This window comes from Prosopis cineraria, unplaced genomic scaffold, assembly GCF_029017545.1.
Source record: "Prosopis cineraria cultivar Desert tree isolate PC_DT_omini unplaced genomic scaffold, ASM2901754v1 PC2, whole genome shotgun sequence".
Lineage (NCBI taxonomy): Eukaryota > Viridiplantae > Streptophyta > Magnoliopsida > Fabales > Fabaceae > Prosopis > Prosopis cineraria.
Genome location: NW_026555333.1, coordinates 14,489,996 through 14,511,433, shown reverse-complemented (window position 1 = coordinate 14,511,433; position 21,438 = coordinate 14,489,996). Strand labels below are relative to the sequence as shown.

At 33.6% G+C, this 21,438-nt stretch overlaps 1 protein-coding gene and 1 pseudogene across 1 annotated transcript; one reads left to right on the top strand and one right to left on the bottom strand.

Annotated features, from left to right (window-relative positions):
* Positions 1–6,396: 6,396 nt before the first annotated feature.
* LOC129303126 (probable methyltransferase PMT11) lies at positions 6,397–12,016 on the bottom strand. Its single transcript, XM_054942201.1, has 9 exons — positions 11,148–12,016; positions 10,752–10,901; positions 10,398–10,668; positions 9,839–9,949; positions 9,059–9,218; positions 7,924–8,181; positions 7,714–7,836; positions 7,425–7,502; positions 6,397–6,970 (listed from the first exon to the last, which is right to left on the bottom strand). Exons 1-9 carry the CDS (start codon positions 11,817–11,819, stop codon positions 6,763–6,765), a joined length of 2,031 nt encoding a protein of 676 aa, XP_054798176.1. The 5' UTR covers positions 11,820–12,016; the 3' UTR covers positions 6,397–6,762.
* A 4,023-nt stretch (positions 12,017–16,039) lies between these two features.
* LOC129299324 (BTB/POZ and MATH domain-containing protein 3-like) lies at positions 16,040–21,430 on the top strand (annotated as a pseudogene).
* Positions 21,431–21,438: the final 8 nt, after the last annotated feature.

Here is a 21,438-nt window from a genome sequence, read left to right as displayed (position 1 = left end):
CTTATACATTTTTATCACTGTTTTTGGATAATTTTTTGGGAATCCAAAAATAGGTTGTGACTTTGCCTAAAATTCTAACTTTAATGGGATTAATGAGTGTTTATTTAAGTGTTTAACCTTTGGGTTATGATTTTATTGATGTTTTAGGATTTTAAAGTAGGGTTTGGAGTAAACCATTAAGCTAATTAATTAAGCCAAAGGGGTTATGAGTTATTAATGGTGTTAATTAGACTAATGAGAGTCTAAATAAACTAATGAACCTAAATATAGATTTGGTTATGGGTAGATGAACATAATAAAATTTTTGAATTTAGCCTCTGATTATAGTTAATTAAAGATAATTAGTTATTAATGACTATTAATATGTTTGATTGTAAATTGATCATTATTGGTTCTATTAAGCTTATTGGAGGCTTCGTATGATATTCATGGTTACTCTTATTTGGTAAACTAAGAGTTGAGATAACTGAAAATTTAATTATAATATATAATTGTGCATGTATTTACATTTTAAGCATTATCATAGATGACTTGAAATAAGCAAAATGAGCTCATGAATGAATATGTTAATTTTCAACTATTAGCCAAATATGAACTATTAGCTAAATATAGATGTATATGATATTAGAACATGAAATGTTAAGCCTAAATTGACTATGACATGAATGTGTGTTAGCATGATGAGTGATTGTAATTGATGATATTTAAAGAGTCATAATAAGCCTGCATATTTATGATGAAATGCTTGGTGATTATGTCTATATAGATGTTGTGTGGTATTTGAAATATGAATTGTGGGTTTGGATTAGCTATAAGTTAATTTTATGATGATCTATTGTAAATTATGATATGGTGTGGACTATAATAAGCATGCAATTTTTAAAAAATTATGAGGATGATGAATTATTATGATATACATGAGTTTAAATTCACATATGTTGATGAACTTGCATGATCATAATGGGTAGGAGTTCACCCTAATTATAAAGGGATTATGATAGAAAATCCACGTGGTATAGCCTCTACTGAGTTTGCACACAGTGGTTGGCATACTTTATTACTTTATGTGCTTAATATTACCAGCAACCTATGGGTGTGGCATAAGATGGGCATAATGCTTGGTATCATCGATCTTGGATTAAACGGTGTGGGTTAGGCACTTATGACACCTCAAAATTTGAGTAGGGGAATCCATAGTCTGAGAGTAAATATGTGAGCCTTTAGCTAGGTAACCCTTCATAATTGAAAAATAGGGCTAGTCTAGTCACTTGAGCTAGACCTATATAAGATAATAACTCATAGATTCGATCAGATGATATAAGGAGTGGTATAAGGCGGTTACATTTAATCATGCAAAATACATTATAAAGATGCATTATGAATAATGTTGGCTTGCTTTATATGATACTAAATTCTTAATTGTTGTGAATGCCATACTTTAATATGCTTGATTAAATACTTGGTTACTGAGATATTTATCTCACTTTCATAGTTTAATGTTTACAAGGGAGGATCAAGCTAAGAGCAAAGGGGAGGCCTCTGAAGCTAGAGATTGAGTAATCAATTACAATGTCTCTAGTTTTATCTTTTTTATGTAATTTAATTATAATATTTCCTAACTAGGAGTCTTTCATATTAACTTATATTTATTTGAAGTCTACTTGCATTTGGAATTTAAACATTGCATTTAGTCATTTTTGGATTGTCTTGGCTATGGAAAGGTCCAAATCCTTAATTTGACCACTGTATTGTGCCAAAATAGTTTGAACAAGTATATCTTGATAAGTTAGATAAGTTTAACATGCTTTGAGTGATTGTTTAGCTTGAATGTAAATAATTGCACTGTCACCCCCTTATTATGTGCCTTATGATGGTTGGGTGGTCAATTCTTGTATTTAGATTTGTTTGATAATTGTGACTATTTAGATAAGTATATTAGGACTTATTGAGTATGGTTCAAGCCCTTGTGTGGGCTAATGACTTATGATTTGAGACTTGGATGCTTGGCTGATGGTTTAGAGGTAAAAATGTGAAATTATGGTTTCAGGTGTCTAAATTCTTCATCTGATGTCAAATTAACCTAAAACAAAATCATTCATTAGATTATAAAATTATTGATGTGTAGGCTCTTGAATTGCCTTAATTGGAGGTCCAAGTCAAAAGTTATGCTCATCGAAAGTTCATGGTTATGGAGCTGTCATGACAATTGCTGTTACATCTTTGGCTGTAGCTTATGAATTGTTGGCTGTAGCCAAAGGAGTGGCCAAGACCATTTGCCTACAGCCAAAATGGAATTGGCTGCAGTCAAATCTTTTTTGAAAGTGTCAGCCGTAGCTTAATCTGCTCTAGCCGTAGCTAAGTGCCTTTGTTAAGTAAAAATGACTCTTTTGACTTTATTTTGATTTGTTTTCAACTCTAAATGCTTTTCATGCTTTTCAAATACTTTTTACTTTGATGTATAATGGTTGATATTCTAAACTTAGTTTTCTAATTAAATGATTTATAGAATTTCATCTCTATAAGATTTTCTTACCTAGCCTATTTGAATTTTTACATACCCAAAGTTAATTCTTTTCTTTCCATGACATCTTTTATTATTAAATTAATTATAAATATCATGTTAGCTCTACCTTAAGGTTAAGTATGTCATAATTATGTGTTGTAGAAATGGAAGTTTTATAGAAGGGGTTTGGAGAAGATGAATAGTATGGACAATTTATTCAAGACGATTGACAGCCCTATAAATGATTGATCTAAAGTAGAGAGAAAACCAATGTTCTTGGGTTTGATTCTGGACAATTGAAGAAGATGAAGACCACATGTACTTGCTTTTTTTTTTTGAAATGTTACATGACAAGTCAAGTCAATTAGACGTTCAACAAACAATCAATTATAACAGTAGGGTGACATTGCACAAATTTTAAAAACTTCTAGGGTGACATTGCACTTAAAAAAGGTCTAGGATATCATGTGCCCTTAAAGAAAAAAGTTTCAAGATATTTTTGCCTTTTTGTCCATTTTAAATCAATCAATATATCTATAAAAATGATAAAAAAAGATAATATCATTTTTTATCATTGCTTATATTATAAATAATGTGACCAATGTTATAGACCATTTTTTTTTAATAAAGGCCATAGTATAACCGTGCAAACTGCAAAGAGACTAAGGTTTTATCATATCTAAAGCCATGAGACTTTTACAATCAGGGGCAAGTTATCAAAGATGAAAATATCCAAATCTTTATAAGATATCTTATAGGCTAGTAGATTAATGTATTTGTTGGTTTTCCTATAGATATGATCAAAAGCAATAATTCAATCTCTTATTATGATATCTCTGATATTCTTATGATTACGGAGAGGGGATGGGTATCATAGCAGCTGTTATCAATAAGTAATAAAGCCTTCATGGAATTTGAGTAGACATTAAGTTTGGAAAGTTTCTCATTATAGCAAAGGTTGAGACTTTCTAAAATTCCCAATAGCTCAGTTGTTATGCTAGAGTAATACTCAAGACTATTGAAAAATCCTTCAATCTCATATCTCTTGTTATCTCTAGTAATGCCTCCATAAGCAGCATCATCATTAGTATCAATTGAGCAATTAATGTCAAGTCTAACCTAACTAGATTCAAGAAGACTCTATTTAACTTCATATCTATTGTCTCTTTTACTCAATTAGTTGATCTTAGATTAAAGCTTTAGGTCATTCATTATTTGTTGAGTGCAGGAGAAGGCAATTTTGCTTTCCAGAATATCATCTTTAAAGTAGATCTTCTTGCATCTTATCTTATAGACTTTGAAAACACAAGAATCCATCAAGATTATCCAAATGGTTTAAACAACTAGATATGATAAAACAAAAAATCAATAGTTCAAAAAATGATGGTGCGAAGTTGATCTAGCCATTAGCCTTGGAGTCATGTTTATTTGTATTAGGCTTATTTAGATTAGATTTACAATATCCAAACAAATTTAAAAATTTCATTTAACCAAGTTTAACCTTAACACCTAAGCCTTTTAAATTTATTTGGGTTGACCCGAATATTTAAATTATTAAATATTATTTTATTTTATTTTTTGAGTCAATTTTAATTTTTATCATAAAAATTAAAATTTATTGAGCAACATAACATTACAATGCACTTTTTTTCCTATTCTTATTAAAGTGATGTCAAGCATTGAAAGAGTGAAAATAAAAACATATAAAGTAAGCTCATGTATTTATTTTTTCTTAATATTTTTAAAAAATATTCAAAACAAATTAAACAGTTATTAGAACATTAAAATCTTATATAGGAGTATGAACTAGGCGTTTGGGAGAAAATTTGTGAGTACTAATAAAAGTTGATGCGAATGTTAATTTCAATTTATTAATAATTAAAAAGATTTTTGATGTTTGGGCTAAGCCTATCCAAATTTAGACTTGGTCTAGATTTTTTTTGAGCGTACTCGTGTTAACTTGTCAGGCACCCAATTAACGGCTCAATCCTCTTTGTGAAAACAGCATGTTAAGTTGAACTGTTAAAAGAAAAAAATAGATAGATACATAGATAAAATGTTAGTCTAAACATTTTGATGAGCTCATTTACAAGTTAAACCCGCAACTGCCATCACAAGAAGGAGCGTGAAGGGTGTGACGAAGCATAACTTGATGCATGGATAGTTGCAGCTAAATGTATGAGAGTAATGTGGGTATTGCCGGATCCAAATTCTCTTAGAAGCGCCTTTCCTCAGCATCCCTTGGCATCTCAAATCTCAGCTCTCTGATAAATATCTAATGTCTTATATTATGTCACATCATCTAATATAAAATAATTTTATTTTAAAAATTAATTCTTTTGTTAAATTGACTTTTTATTTCATTTTTTATTTTTAAAACTTCTTTTAAAAAATTACCCTATATATTTTCACAAAAAAAACTTATAGTTCGACTTATTCAAACTTTAATTTGACTTATTTAATAAAAATTTGTTTAAAAAAAATATACAAGGTAAGTTAAACTGTAAGCAAATATTTACAGTTTGGCTTATTCAAACTTTGGTATAATTTATTTAATAAAAATCTATTTAAATAAATTTACATAATAAGTCATATTGTAAGCAAATACTTATAGTTTGGTTTATTCAAACTCTGGCCTGATCTATTTAATAAAAATTTATTTAACAATTTTCTAGAACAAATTAAAAGAATTAATTTTTAAAATAAAATTGTTTTTACCTGAGATGATGTGCAAAATATGGGACATTAGATATGTATCGGCGTGCTGAGATTTGGGATGTTGAGATGGCGCTTCTGAGAGGATCTGAATCCGGGTGTTGCCATACATGCCTTGTTTGTAGTTTGGTAGGCATTTCTCCCCCACTAACCTAAAAATAAAAACGGCGTCTTAAAAATTATAAACAATTTATAGCTATAGTAAACATAATATTCTTCGCAGCTGATTGGTTAGGCATCAGTCTCATCTTCTGAATAAAAATAAAATTAAAATTTACTATTATACAAATTTCAAAAGCTAATAAGATTTACTGTTAAATTTCAAAAGTTACTCTCTTCGTTAAAAAATATAAGGCACTTTTTGAGGAGTTAGATGCTAAAAAATGTAAGGTATTTTCAACATTTTGAAGTGTAATAATTGCCTTTTTTTTCAAAAATATTCTTATTGATAATCACTTTATATTTATTGTAGAGTATTTAATAGGGAGAAATATAAAAAGATAAGATTAGTTTAAAAGTAGGTAACTACTTTTGATAAGTAAAATTCAATTAAAAATGTCTTACATTATATAAAGATGCAACGTCTACATGCTATAAACAGTTCAACTGCTCTCAAGATTTGCGTAAATTGATGGATCCTCTATAATTAGTTAATTACGAACAAATGATATCTTCAGTGTTGAGATTTGAATTGCAACTTGCAATCCATAATCACTGTCATGCAATGAGGTGTGACAAGCATGATTTGGGGGACAAAAAGGAATTCGACTAACCGGTTTGACTAGAAAACTAGTAAATTAATGTCTACTAACTAGTCTATTCCTGGAAATGGAGAAAACTTGAAATTGACGGAAACCCATGAACCAATTGAACCAGTTATACTTCTTAGCTATGCTTCATGCATTCATATACCTCGTAAGCACTGCAAAGAAAATAGGTAAGAAACATGTGTATGTATATCAATCTCGTTTTTTGAGGTATCACAAATACGTTTTTTTCCTTGGAACTAATACCCTTGTTCACTTTTACCATGTTACAGAGTTCGAAAACTAACAGATAGGAGATACCATACGGCTAGAGTGTTCCTGCTGTAACGAATGAACCATAATAAGCATGGAATTATTGAAAAAAGAAAGAAAGAAAATGGTGGAATATTATCAAGAATCAGATGAATCCTATTCAGAAACACGTAACCTGACATTGAAAAATTGGGGAGAGAATACATGAGGAATTGCAATGTTTGCAATAACATCAACAAACAAAATAACAAATGCTAATGTGAAACCTCTGCACAAAAAAACAAGTTGAATTTTACAATTAAGTTAGATGATGCATTCTAATCTATCCAGCTATATTGGTATCAGACGTCGAGTGTCAAATAAAGAAATGCTCCTGGCATACTTTCACTCCCAGAAGCTTGTAAGGAAGAGAAGAGACTACTTGCAGCAATGTTTCCGTGCTTCTCAAATGAGTGTGGTTCTGCAGATCGTTCCCATTGCAAAGATCAAAGGAAAAAACCAGTATGTTTCATACACATCACGGATTCAAGCCCAAAGCAAGCGCTTATCACCAACCAAGACCCTATAACTTGCATGAGGTCCCTCGGCTGTATCTCGCAATGTCACATGCCAGCCTATTGCCTTAGCAATCTCTTGAAGTTCATCCATGATGGCCAGGGAATCACGGATATATACCCGCCCTCCAGGTCTCAGGATCCGATCCATCTCAAGCATAATTGATGAAATATTGCATCTGATGCAGTAATATTGAACAGATAATAAAGATCAAAGAGAGGCCACATGCTCTCACAATACCAAAAGCACAAAAGGACAGCCCTACTAGTTTCAGGTCAGAAGTCACTTAGATTATACGTTTTAAATGGAAAATGGAATATGAATTTTACACATTACACATTGCGGTAGTAGATTTTCCTGGGCATAACACTGTTAAAATCTGGAACAATGGCATGTAAATAAAAAAATCTCTAAGTTGCAGACGGGAGGGTAAAACAGATTAGGAAGCTGAAAAATATAAGGAAATACGGGCTTTAAGTTCGCAATACTCACTGTAATACCATTTTCCAATTTGAGCTAGAATATATTGAACACGGACTTTTTTATTTTTGGCACAGGACCCAGGGAGGCAAAAAACAATAGTTATCAACAAGGACAGAGATCACAACAGTGACAAGCAGAGAAAGAGGTACCTTTTTCTCTCAATAGAAAGCAGGTTTGCTGCATGCAGTAAATCATAGGTTCTGGGATACGTGTCAAATGGTTCACACCTGAATCACATTTGGTGAAATTTTAGTACATTTTGACGTGATCACAAAAGACTATGGACAGATTTGGAATGGGATTCCTCCCACAGGTTTTCCAAAGTGACACAGACAAGTAAGATAGCACAAAATATCTAGTGAGTAAAATTAAGCGAAGTCAATACAGCAATGATAACAGTTAACATATGATTAGATTGAAATTACTTTAGAAACATACCAGTCATGCATAACTCCAATCAACCCACGGTCATATATTACAGGCAAGGTGTTTGGGCCACTAACAGGGACGACATTCATAACCCAGCTGTCAAAATTCTGATCAATTAACGCAGCTGCAAATCTGTAAAACACACAATTAAGATGAAGATACTGATTTGAAAAATCATATACATATAATTTCAAGTGCATAATAGGATAGTTAATTTACCCTCCAAAACCAGCTTTCATGTCCATCACATTTCTTAATCTCATCTTCTTCCAGTGTAATGCACGAACATAGCCTCCTATTATATCATTCCAGTATTTTGTCTCTGCCAGAAAAAGCTCTTTTCTGGATATGAAGGCATCAAATTTTATACTTTGAAGCCTACTAGGTGGAGCTTGCAAGCGTGCAGGCCACCTTGTAACATTTGCTTCATATCCATTTTCAGGCAATCGAGAGATGCATGCTTTAAGATTAACATACCTAAATTAATCATGCAAATAACAAGTTCAACAATAATGAGCCAGTAACAAAATAAGAATAACATGTCTAAAACGGCTATCCTGGGGTTTGACCCAAAAATTTTAAATTGCTAACATAGAACTAACTCTGGTCTTATTTTTGCTTTCCCAAAGCTGGCATAAAAGGTAAGCTCGTTTTGAAAAATGGGACTATGGCATTGTTAGTAGAAATCCCAAACACTTCCTCCCTGTTTAAAATTTCATAAACAAACGACCCTGGTATACATTATCACTGGAACCACAGACGCCGTACAAACATCCTCTCCTACACGTAAAAAGACATGTAGAATGAAGGTATGAACTAGTTCTAAAAGATGAGGATTAAGGAATTCAATATTGAACCATCACCGCATTTAAGGCATCTCATGTGAGATTTACCCCTTAGAATGATGAGGGGAGAATAGAAAACTTGTGTATACCTATAATGCCAGCATGATTCAATAATTATCCTAAAATAGCTATTAAAAAGGCATCTTATAGTAGTCAAAATCAATCCTACGAGAAGGAACATAAATGCTTGCTTTGTCAACACTAACCACTATATACATGATCCTTATAATAATAGTTTTAGTGTATCTCAAATTTAATCACTTTGAGAAATTTACCCGAATCTAAAGGCCATTACACATTTCAACATCAATGAAGGAACTATATCCTACTCCCTTGGGCAGTTTCAATTTACATATAACCAAAACCTAGCTTCTTAGTTAATTGACTTGATCTTGAAAAGCTCTACAATCTACATTTTAGGATAAATTTATGTAGTTTGTCACAATGATCATAATTGGATAGAAACGTCATATTCTCTCATCTAGATCAGGAAAGCAAGAACACCATACCAAACATTGTCTGGGTCATCACTTGGATCACATAGTGGAGGACTAGTTCCTGTCTCACGGGTTAGATAGCAAGTGTTGTCAGAAGGTTTCTGCCATACCGCAATATATCCATCTTTTTTCAAAAACTTCCAGCAGAGACGAGTTGTAAGATTGAGCATCTCTGAAGATAACATATTCCATTGTTACATGCATCATAGATGCAGACAACAATATATATATATATATATATATAAGTCAGCGCATTACAAACAGATTAACTCTTTAAAGGATGATCATGGGAGCCAATAAGCAGATATCTAACACCATATTAGACACTTCTCCTCTGACACCATCGAATTTATGCCATTGAAAGAATGATAAAGATAAACGAATTTGCAAGGAAACATATTACGTGAAGAAGGTTAGTGTCATTGCTTTTGAATAACATATGAATTGTTAAGGGGAAGTCTAGATCATATTTGTGATATTATTAAAGATTATTCCTTGATTCTGTCTGTCTGATGTTCTGAGAAACTGACGGAAAACAAGGTAACAAACAACTTGATTTACATTTCATGTCCAAAAATGCCAATATTAACAAGAAAAATTGTGATATGTGGCCTTTTAACAGATTACATGTCAATTCTTTCAGCCATCCCAAAGGTCTGAAACAATTTGATGCACATATCACGTCAGAAAATGTTTGTGTTAATAAAAAATGCACAAAGCTGAGCAATTCAACCAGCAAATCCTACAGATATTGCTGAAAGCCTTCAATAAATTCAATGTCAGAAATATTACCTTCCCATTGTTCTTCCAAAATTTCCTCATGCTTGTAAACTGGCTGGGCTGCCCAGACAAAGTACCCTCCTGCCCTTAACATCCTATTAACTTCAAGTAGCCACATCCCATCTTCATGACAAGTAACAAAGAGAATGCCCATTAGAAGAACTCCAACTGAGCAACTAACAAAAGGGTGGAAGGAATAAATGAGTTTAGATATATACTTCATACAGCAAACAAGTGAAAAGCCTATTTTTATGTTCATTAACAGAATAATGTGGGGTTAAGAAGATGATGAATCAGCATTTACAATTTAGCAGCAGTTTTGTCCAACAGTAACACATCTAATAGGAATAAGCTCAGGCTTCAAGAAAAGTGACTACCTAACATGAGAAGAAAAGCATCAAGCATCATAAAGAAAATAGCAATAATAATGCTTATTCTGCAAGAATTGACAATTCCAACTTGCTATCTTTAGTTTGGTTAGCTGTTATATATTTCTTTTGCCTTGTCATTTTTCTCCCCATTATCACCAAGGACTGCCAGTACCACAATGACATAAGGAAGAAGAATATACCATCTCGAGTCCAATTGATTCTACAGCGAGAACAATGTATCAAGTCAAAAGCTTGACTGGGATATAATAAACGTCTAGTTGCAAATGCTGCCACCATTGCAGGTACATGGCGCTCAAGAGCAAATTGGATCTGATTCTCATGAACGTCTTTGGGAGCAATAGACATAGTGAGTACATCTCGTGATAATAAGTACGCACCAAAACTGGCTACACCACAGCCAACATCGAGAACAACTCTTGTATTCTGACCAAATGCGACTTCAGGAATAATCTAGACATCAAGATAAATAACATCAGAAAAATCAATAAATAGATCTATTATGCTGAATAAGTCAAATCTAAGCAGGTAAGTACCCTAGAAATATGATTCAAGTATTCATCTGCCCCGTGAATGAATTGTGTACCACCTCCTGGAAACTTAAACTTATCTTTGTCTCTGGAAATCCAATTTTGACCCCCTTTGTCCTCCACGAGACGAGTGTGTGGAACATTACTGTACCATACCTGCACACAAAAAGGCAAGAAACCTCATAGAGCGAGATAAAAAGTGCGAGATAATCAATTAACCATCAGAATTTTTCATCACTAATTTTAGTGTGGATCTAACTAGCGCGAATAGAAAATAGCCGTCATGTTCTGACTTTTTTTCCCTCGAAAACCAAACCGTATGTCACTTTATCAATAACGAAAGAACAATGGAGTTCTGTGACTTTCTGCCTTTGAATAGGAACGAATTCTTGCGCAGAATACCTCATCTCGACTTCTCGGCCATGGAATTGGACTACGATACCCTTTAGGCGCCGGAACCAAGCAATTCAAAGATCGATCTTTCTCAGGACAATGCCTCTCGAACCTTTCACCCCTTTCCGTCGACTTCAGCTTCTGAATTGCCTCTCTATTATCTAAACAAGGTATATACTCACTCATGGTCCGCGGGCATAAACCAAACTTCTTTATTGTGAATTGGGGAGCAGACGCAGAATTCTCCTGCGTCTCAACTTGAGTCTCATTGACCCAATTATCGACCAGTTCCGGATCGAAATCCCCAACGTCGAATTCATCAGACATTGTGCCATTCTCGTTGAGGATCCCGAATGTCCGAATCGAAGCCGGTGGAGGTGGTGGTGCCGGTGGAGGGGGAGCTTGGGGTGGGACGAGGGGCACCGCTGCTAGGGTTTTCTCCGGCTGTGATTGGGTCTCATTCTGAGCAATGAGGGCAGAGATATTGAAGAATTTGTTGTAATTCGGGGACGTAACAACCGTAGTAGGCTGCTGACTCGCAGTGGTGAAGAAGACGAGTTGCTGGGAGCCTTGGGACCAGTGCTTACCCAAGAAAAAGAAAGTGGCGGTAACGAAGAAGAAAGCAGCGATCTTAAGGAAAGAGGGCGTTCTGAACAAATCGCCACTGATAGGGGGTTTCATGTTTGGATTGGAATGCAAAGATCTATGTTGCGTTTCTCCAGAACTGCTCCTCCTCCACTAGGTCGAAGACGATGATGGAAGAGAAGAAAGAGAAGGGAAGAGAAGAGAGCTTAGCTGGTTGAAGGAGACTGAGAGTGAAAATGCATTATGTATCACTAATTGCAGACTTTGATGAAGCCGTGAATAGGCGCGGCCGAGCTGAGGCGTCAGTCAAGGTGATTTGTAAACGGAATTTCTATTAAGGGTCCGTTTGGTTTCTAAGCTTTTTATAATATAAATATGAACATGATATATATTAATTTACTGATATATACTTAGTAGTGATAATTAATATTTAATTTTGATTAATTTAATGATAAACGATCTTTCCTGGGCAAATACTTACCGCCACCGGGAAGGATTCTAATGTGAGTAAAGTTTTTTAAGGTTCGGTTAAAAAAAAAAAAATGTTGTGTGTAATTAAATTAAAAATAATTTCAGATTCTTTTCATCTTTTGTGTAAAAATTTACTAGTAGTATATAAGAATCATTCAAATGTATTTTCTTTTTTTTGATACAGCTAGTAGTCTAGTACAATTATTTTTAAAATGGCAGCGTCGTTTCCTTTTCTGGTTGCTTGTAAAAGACTTTATAGATACACGTTATTTTATCAAGAAACTTTTATTAAAAAAACATATTTCTTCTGTTTAAAAATGTAAGATATTTTTTAAAGAGTTAAATATTAAAAAATATAGCATGTTTAGTCTTTCAAGATATAATTATTTTTTTTTTTCAAAAGTATTCCTATTTATGGTAACTTTATATTTGTTATAGGGTAATTAATAGGGGTAAATATTAAAAGATATGATTAGTTTGAAAGTAGGTGAAAACTTTATTAGAAGTGAGATTTGATTAAAAATATCTTTTATTTTTTAATGAATGAAGTATTAGTTATTTTTAGTTTTAGGGAAAGCACAGTCATCAATCCATATAGGTTAATAGAATTTTACTTTTAGTTTTTATAATTGTTGTTCAATATTTTTAATCCTTATAATTTTTAAAAATTGAATAATGTTTGTTTTTCATGTCCTTATAATTTTAACTTTTTCAATACTTTTATTTCCTAAAAGGATTAAAAACAATAGAGAAAAACTATATAAATTAAAAATAAAAACCAATAAAATTATAGGGACCAAATATTAGGTTTTTCTTTAGTTTTATTGAGAAATAGTAAGTAGTACTGATAACTACTCATTCATTTTTATTTACAGACAAGGAATTAAAAAATATAAAATCAAGAAAAATAATGATAGAATTATAATTTAATTAAAACATTCTTCACTCTTCCATTTCTGTTCAGATAGGCAAGAATCACAAGGGAAGGAAAGGGAATTAGGAGTGAAGTCCACATTGCAACATGTTTGGTATTTTGCACCTATGATTTTAACAAAATTCAAGCTTAAAATTTATTTAATGGTATGTTTAGATTAATAAAAATTTAAATTTAAATCAATTATCTCATTTGTGTACACACAAGTTTAAATTTTTTTAAATTTTCGTTCTGAATTTCAACTTATTTATTTTTTCATTTAAAATTTTTTTAAATTTTTTAAATAAAGGATCTTACACGCATTATTTTAGTGTTTGTTTTTTCGTGATCATGCAAACCTACCATCTCCCTTCTACAGTCGTACTTTCTTCAAACCTATAGAGCGTGCAGAACCAAGCGAGCTTCAATGAAATAGAACTGCGTTATAGGGATCAAGCCTGAGCGTGAACGTCTAGCCCAATTTGTAGTTTCGGACTCCCCTGGTCCTCTTCCTTGTCCACCACGTCACCATTTAACCAGGTCACAGACCATGTGGGTTTATTTATCCACGTATCCTCCTTGTGAGGGCCACCTCAATTGAATTTAATGATCTTGATGGGCTTTATGACTGGAGGGATTAATGAGGCCATCTTTCAAAATATGAGAATCTAATTTCAGCAAATGGAAGTACAGTGGCTGATTATTACATGCTTTCTTTACCCAGAGATTATTACATGCTTTGACTCTTCTTTGTCATACACATGATCGTAATTGGGAATGAGAGCCGAATCTAATGCGTTGCTCAGTCAAACTCATTTTGATAAAGATTGAAACTTAAAAAAGTGACATTTAAAAAAAAAATCAATTTGACTAACCCTATCCTAATAAATCCCTTGAACAATCAATTTAAGCTTATTTTTATTTTACCTTAAAAATTAAAATATTTTTAATTTTTAATTTAAATTTAAATTTTAAAATATATGTTTGTATTTTAAAATTAGAGAGCACCCTTAATTAGCCTGGTGCTTTTTTTTTTTAAAAAAATGACGATTAAGAATCCCATAAGAATATTAATAATAATTACAAATATTTAATTATTAAAATCCCTATAAGAGATCATAATCCTTGAATACAATAAATTATCTTTTATTTATTAGCTTGAGATTTACAATGAACTTTTGTAAGTTCTCAACTAGCGCTATAAAGATTTTCAAGTATCTATTATTGATTTCCTAAATAATAGCTAAAAAATTATAAGTGATTAACTTGTAATTTTTAACTAATGTTACAAATAATCTAAAGTGTATGCAGTTGTTTTTCCAACTAACTATTCGCATTTTTTTTTAATTGCAAGTAAGGATCATGATTTATTATTAAGATTTCAATAATTTAATGTTTATAATTATCGTTGATGTTCTTATAAAGTCTCTAATTGCCATTTTTCCTTTTTTTGTCAAAGGATTATTACTTCCTCTAGATCACAATATATATTATTAGTAACTAGTTTACATTTTATGAAAAGCATTAGTTGAAACTTTATTTTTCTAAAAATATCCATGTCTTCAAATTTTATGTTTTTGAGTTTTTTTCTTCGAATAATATGTACAAACGTGCTTGCAGCTTCCTTCAATTTTGTTTCCTTGAGTCAGGGCCAGTCCAACAATAATGTCCTCATTATCATCAAGATTGACATACACATGAGATGGAAAGTCAAGGTTAATCGAGAAAATATAGGATCAAACAATCAAGTCATCCACTGTTTTTGAAGAAGATGCGGTCAAAATCTCACTGCGATCAAGCTTTAACAATGGTAGCCTCTCTCTCTCTCTCTCTCTCTCACACACACAACTTTTAGTTTGATCTCTACGACTGGGGATGCAATGTAAATGTACACACACTTGTTTGAACATCTCTCCCTCTCTCTAACTCTAGCCCTACTTGTACAGTGCATGGCATTTATCACTTTCATTTGGTGTCAAAAGTAGGTTTTCATGAATATTCTAATTCCCATAATGAAAAGGAAGAGTAGGTGCCTCTTTATTAGGTACTCATATTTGACACGTTTGTTATTGAGCTATGCACTCCTCCGTCCTTTGTGATTTCAGTTGAAGCAACAATGGCAATGATATTTGTTCACACTGTTTTGAAAACCGGACCGGACCGGCCGGTCGGACCGGTCGGACCGTCGACCGGTCTGGTTTCCGGTCTGGTTCAAAGGAAAAAACCGTTTTCAGAGTTGAGCCGGGTTGAGCCATTTCGAACCGGCGGTCGGACCGGGAACCGGATCCGATTTTCAAAAACCGGACTGTTCAAAATTTTTTTTTTATTTTTTATCAAATTTTTTTAAAAAAATGACTAATTTTTTTAATCATTTGATATTATAGTGTATCATATAGCTTGTTAAGTCATAATAAACTTAAAATATTTAAGTTTTTTAAGTTAAATAGCAATTTTATATGTATTTCTTATATTTAAATTATTATATACATATATAATTTTTTTTTAATTTAATTATTACGTCACCGGTTGGACCATTGGTCCAACCGGTTGAACCATGCGAACCGTGAACCGCTGACTTTTCCGGTTCAATGTCCGGTCCGGTTCTGAAAACACTGCTTGTTCAAGACCAGAGGGAAAATAAAGAGACAGAGCAAACCAAAAGCAAAGCTTCATGGACTGCTAAAAGCAATAATAGGATGTGCAAATTACATAGGTTTATTTGGACAAAAATGGAGCTTGCACAATTTGTGATTGACAAGGTTTTTTTTACCATCTTCTTTCACTATTTAAGGGGTAATTTTATCTTTTCATATGTATTAGAAATAACAAGGGACCTCTAAATAGTTAAGCAAATTTAAGGTTTATTTGACATTAACTTATTTACATAGGACTCAAATGTGATTTTCCCATTCTCATTTAAACTAAAAAGAGACAGTTCGAACCTCCCCGTCCGCAGAAGCAGAACTGTTTCGCTCATTGTTAACTAACCTCCCACTCTCACGGTTTCTGAACCACAATCAAGGTTTCACCATTCTTCGCTTTTGCTGCAATTTTCGTCAAAACGGTTCATTTATCGCCCTCTTGGGTTTTACTTCACGATGTCGATAAAACCTATGGGAGCCTCTAAATTGGTTTAATGGATGGGTGACTTCAAGCCATTCTCAGACTCGGGATCGGCCTCAGTCTCACGGTCAATCAGCGAGACTGTTGATGGGTATCACCAATTTATCATAAAGGGGTATTCTTTGGCCAAAGGGATGGGTGCTGGGAGGTATATAATGAGCGACACATTTAGTGTTGGTGGCTACGTTTGGGCAATTTATTTCTACCCTGATGGGAAGAAGCCAGAGGACAATTCCATGTACATTTCGGTTTTTATAGCCTTGGCGAGCGAAGGAACTGACGTTAGGGCTTTGTTCAAGTTGACTCTGGTCGACCAGAGTGGGAAAGGCAACGGTAAAGTGCATAATCATTTTGATCGCCCGCTGGAGAGTGGACCTTATACATTGAAGTATAGAGGCAGCATGTGGTATGAATTGAGCTTATTTTCATTTTTTTATTGCATTTTCATCTCGGAAAATTGTGGGTTATGGTTAAATTAAGTCGACGATTTCTCTGCTACCAGAAATTAGGTTCGAGGCAGAATAATGTTTGTAAAGTATGAAATGTAGTTGGATGTAGTTGTTTTCATGAAGAACTTCAATTCAGTGCTCTCAGTTTTGGTGTGGACTGTGAACTGCCGCTAGGGACATCCATTATTATTATTATTATTATTATTTTGGTTGCGCCTGAGTGTCCTCCTATTCGAAGCAATACTATTAATTACTAACATGTTTTATTAAGTAGTGTGAATTGTGCTACTGAAGCTTTCTTATGGCTAATTCGTGAAACCTTGTGTGATTGGACTAGATTTTTATGGCCTTGTTTTGCCACTTCGAAACAAATTTGTTGCAGAGAGTTTCAAAGATTTACTTTTTAAGGTTTGGGTAGTTGTTGATGTAATCTAAATTTATGCTTAAACCTTCCTCTGATGTAATCTCGTTTTTCACTTTGGATAGTGTGATGTGATATTGACATTTTAACCGCCTAGTATCAGCAGTATTTAGTGGATCTTATGCATTTATACTTGAAAAGTATACTTTGTGTCTTGTGACTGCTGTATATTATAACCCGGAGGGGGAAGAATTACCTTCAAATGTTACCACTAAGTGTTGAAACTTACACTGTCCTTTGCCATTAAAATGATACGGCTTAAATTTTCTACACAATGCACCTTTCTTTGTTATTTCAGGGGTTACAAGCGTTTTTTCAGAAGAACATCATTGGAAAATTCAGAGTATCTGAAAGATGATTGCCTTGTTATGCATTGCACTGTTGGTGTTGTGAAAACTCATTTTGAGGGAGCTAAACAGAGTGTTTTTATATTACAGCCTGACATGGGTGAGGATTTTAAGGGTTTGTTAGAATCTGAAGTTGGATGTGATGTAGTTTCTAAAGTTGGGAATGAAAGCTTCAAAGCTTATAAGTTGATACTTGCTGCCCGATCTCCTATGTTTAGAGCTTAATTTTTTGGACTTGTTGGGGATCCTAGCAGGGATGAAGTGGTGTTAGAGGATATTGAGCCTTTTATCTTCAAGGTACTGCTTTTAAATCTATGCATGAAAGCATTTGTATGGGAGAGAGAAAGAGGGGAGGGAGATCATCTTCTCTCTCTTTCTCTCTCTTCTCTTGGCATGAAAGAGAGAAATATGTCGATTCAAAGGGGGCCCTCTAATTTCTTTGCAATTTGAATATCGGACAAACAAACCCTTATGAATCATGTGCTTTGACCTATAGTTATAGAAAACATTTTTTCCAAGTTAAAGAAACTATAAAGAGCGTGCCTTTTTATCCTCTCTACTCATAAAGTGAATGAAGAGAATTCACACACACACACACACAGAGTAACACAAAAGAATATCGTTGTGTATGAAGTTCACACCTCATAATTAGGTATTTTGGGTCCACTGCTCCAATTTTTTCTCTCTATCTCTTTTTAAAATGAATGTAGAGGATTTGGGCTGCAAGGAACCCTAGTTCAAAAATTCTAGGATTGCACTCAATCCAAGCATGTCAAATCCTTGTAGCAAAACACGCCACTTTGTCTGGCCTTATGTACTGTTCCTTACAAATGGTAAAGAGCTTACCCCAAAAATTTTATACGATCTTGTGTTGAAGTAAAAGATGACAGATTATCTTTTACCAAAAAAGAAAAAAAAGATGATGGATTATCTTTAAACTCCTACAACGCACCACATGCATGTCAGGAATCAGGGCTTTATGTGGCCTAGGCACCTCCCTGTAACAGATTGTTGGTGTTAATCTGCAGTCCAAAGCGGAATTTTCACCTTTAGGAATTTTAGATCATCATGTTAAAAAAAGGTCTTGAAATAACTTTTGAATTAGAAAATGATAAAATTGTGTCAATATGTTTTAACTAATTGTTTGAGAATTATCGAAGAGAATGCCAGAAAAGATTCTTTAAAGGACTTTATTTTCTCATTCCTCCTACACATGGAAAAGCCTGTGTGATCTAAGGAATCTGAGGGTCTAAAAAATATCAGACATGAGACTTTGTACTTCTTTTGTAGCATAAATCCTTTATATCATAAGTCCTTTGTATCAAACATGAAACTTTGGCCAATAGTGTGTCTTACATAAGAAGCATCACAACTTGATGAGCATGGCTTTGCTGTATCTTTATTTGGTTTGTCTTGCTTGTTGATCTCAGGTAAAACATGCAATTGACTGTTTTTCATACTTGCACAGATAGTAGCAATTTCAGGTCTTCCCTTGTGTCTTTATTTCAATAGTAAAGCTATGGGTGGAAATTGAGCCATCTTACCAAGATTGTTGTTTCTAGGATGCAATTTTGTTGAGTAGAGTGATTCATATAAAGAAAATGGCAAGTTAGCATAACTCTTTTATGAAATATTTACCATTGTTTTTGGAAGTCATTGTGGTGCAAGTTTTGGCTGTGGTGTTGGATATTTGTTTCTAAAGTGTCCTCACCATTTATGATAATTTCAAAGGGAACCATTCTTTCTGATTTTCATGTTAAGTGGGGTGATTGAGGGAAAATCCTTTTATATGTCTTTGCAGGCAATGCTTCTCTTCATCTATACAGATAAACTTCCTGACATCCATGAGGTTATAGGCTCACTAGCTGTGTGCTCACAAACTGTCATGGTGCAACATCTATTGGCCGCTGCTGATCTGTATAATCATGATTGGCTGAAAATGCTATGTGAATCAATTTTATGTGAGGAAATCAATACTAGCACTGTAGCAACATCACTTGCACTGGCTGAGCAACATCACTGCCCACAACTTAAGGCCTCTTGTTTAAAATGTGTTGCAAATCCAGCAAATTTGGGAGGTACATGTTTTTCTAAGAATAGGAACGTGAAAATTCTAGGTTATGTTAAATTATGATGCTTTTAGCATTTACATTTAGAGTAAATTGCACTGATCTTTCATGACTTATGACCCCTGACTTAGTTTTGAAATATTCATAGACCTGCTTTGAAATGAAAAGTTATCCTGCACTTTAGCCCAATTTTAAACGTTGACTAAAATACCCCTAGTTATCCTAAAAATACATTCGTTAAGCTTAAAAAAAGAATTAAATGTGGGGTATTTTTGTTAAATAACAATCCAAAAATCAATGCTTACAGAAGATATAAATGACCTTTGACTGGAATAACAAAACTCTCAAAAGTATTAAAAGAAGTCAAGGTATGGCCTTATCAATAACAAATGCCAAATGATTAACTAACCTTGGGAAATCCAGTGCCTAAAACCTACACAGCATTTGCAAAGAAAAAATGAATAGAAAATGACAGATAAAAAGCCAAAGGAATCTACAATAATCAAACGAAGGGTGAAAGTTATGACAAATATGCCAATATATAGTGCATCTTTTCAGTAGTATAAATAATTAATCATCATTCTCCTGGCCTCCAATTCCACATATCAAGAGGCAAATGATAAAAGAAAAGCGTGCAATTGGTATTCCGATGGTATCATCCCATGCACACCAAATATACATCACAAGTTATTAAACAAAGAAACGAAATGGCATGAAAATATAATCGATCTGAAAAGCATGATGAAGCACCAAGAGTGCCAACAAATAGAGTAAATTATACAAACCTCCGATGAGTTTGATTGGATTTGTATTAATCTTCCTCTATTTTCAAAATATACACAAACTTTCCTTGAAACAAAATGCTACCCTATACATTGGTGCTACACCAACAACAAAGCTTATCCCGTTAGGTGTGGTTGGCTACATGAATCGCATTATGTGATTATGTTATATCAACAATCAATTATTTGGACATACCATTCATAAAAAAGTCCTGTCCAAAAACATGAATGTTCATCTTGATTTTCTACTTCTCTTTACCGGACTTGACCCTCTAGTGCAATTTTTAATTTTTTTTAAGCCAAAATATCCTCCATTTAATTCTTTCTTTAGCTTAAAGAATGTCAGTTCAGTTTGCCATTAACTGCTTTAATGTCAGGCAGTCAGTGGATTTGTTGTTGGTGGCATTAATATTATTTAATATGTATTTATGCATATATTTTCCAGGCATTTTATGTAAGGTGTCTTTTTATCATTGTTATGCACCTTGGAATTCAGATTCTTACACTCTGACTTGCTGAATAATTTTTTTTCAGTGGTAATGCAGTCCGAAGCCTTCATGCACTTGAAGGAGAGCTGCCCTTCAATGTTGTTGGAGTTGCTGGAGGCATGTGCAATGGTGGAAGAGACACTGGGCAAGAAGAGGAGTTGCAGTAACATGTGTGGGCAAGATGTAACAGATGGGATGGTTGAAGCATCGGCTAATCCAGGTGGCAGGCATGTCAAGAGGCGGATGTAGATTGCAAATCTGATTTCCTTTCCTGTAAGTTGATGTGAGATGATTTCCTTGATTTGAAACTGCCTGTCCATACAAGTGCTTCTTTGTTTTTCATTTCCTTTCATAGCTTTTTTACGCCTTTTGTTGTTTTACCTTGGCTTGTCAATGTGCGCATTTCACCAGTGGCTGCACTGGAGTCTGGAGAGCAGCCTCAGTGATAGTATGTGTATTAGGCTTTATGAAGTTAATGAATCGTAAATAGCTTATGTTTTGTAGCCTTGGTTTTTGATCGTCTTCTATGAGAATATATTTTTTGATCCACTGGGTTCGGATCTTCTCTAGACCTTGTTTGTGAGGAATTGAGTGATGTTCACTCAGTAAAATCCCCGTCAGTTTATAATTTCATTTTAAGCTAATCAAGTTT

Coding starts and splice junctions, on each gene's coding strand:
- LOC129303126 (XM_054942201.1), bottom strand. CDS start 11,819: ATGAAACCCCCTATCAGTGGCGATTTGTTCAGAACGCCCTCTTTCCTT. Junction 10,669..10,751: donor ACTTGAATCATATTTCTAGG/GTACTTACCTGC, acceptor CTTGATGTCTAG/ATTATTCCTGAAGTCGCATT. Junction 9,950..10,397: donor AATCAATTGGACTCGAGATG/GTATATTCTTCT, acceptor CTTGTCATGAAG/ATGGGATGTGGCTACTTGAA.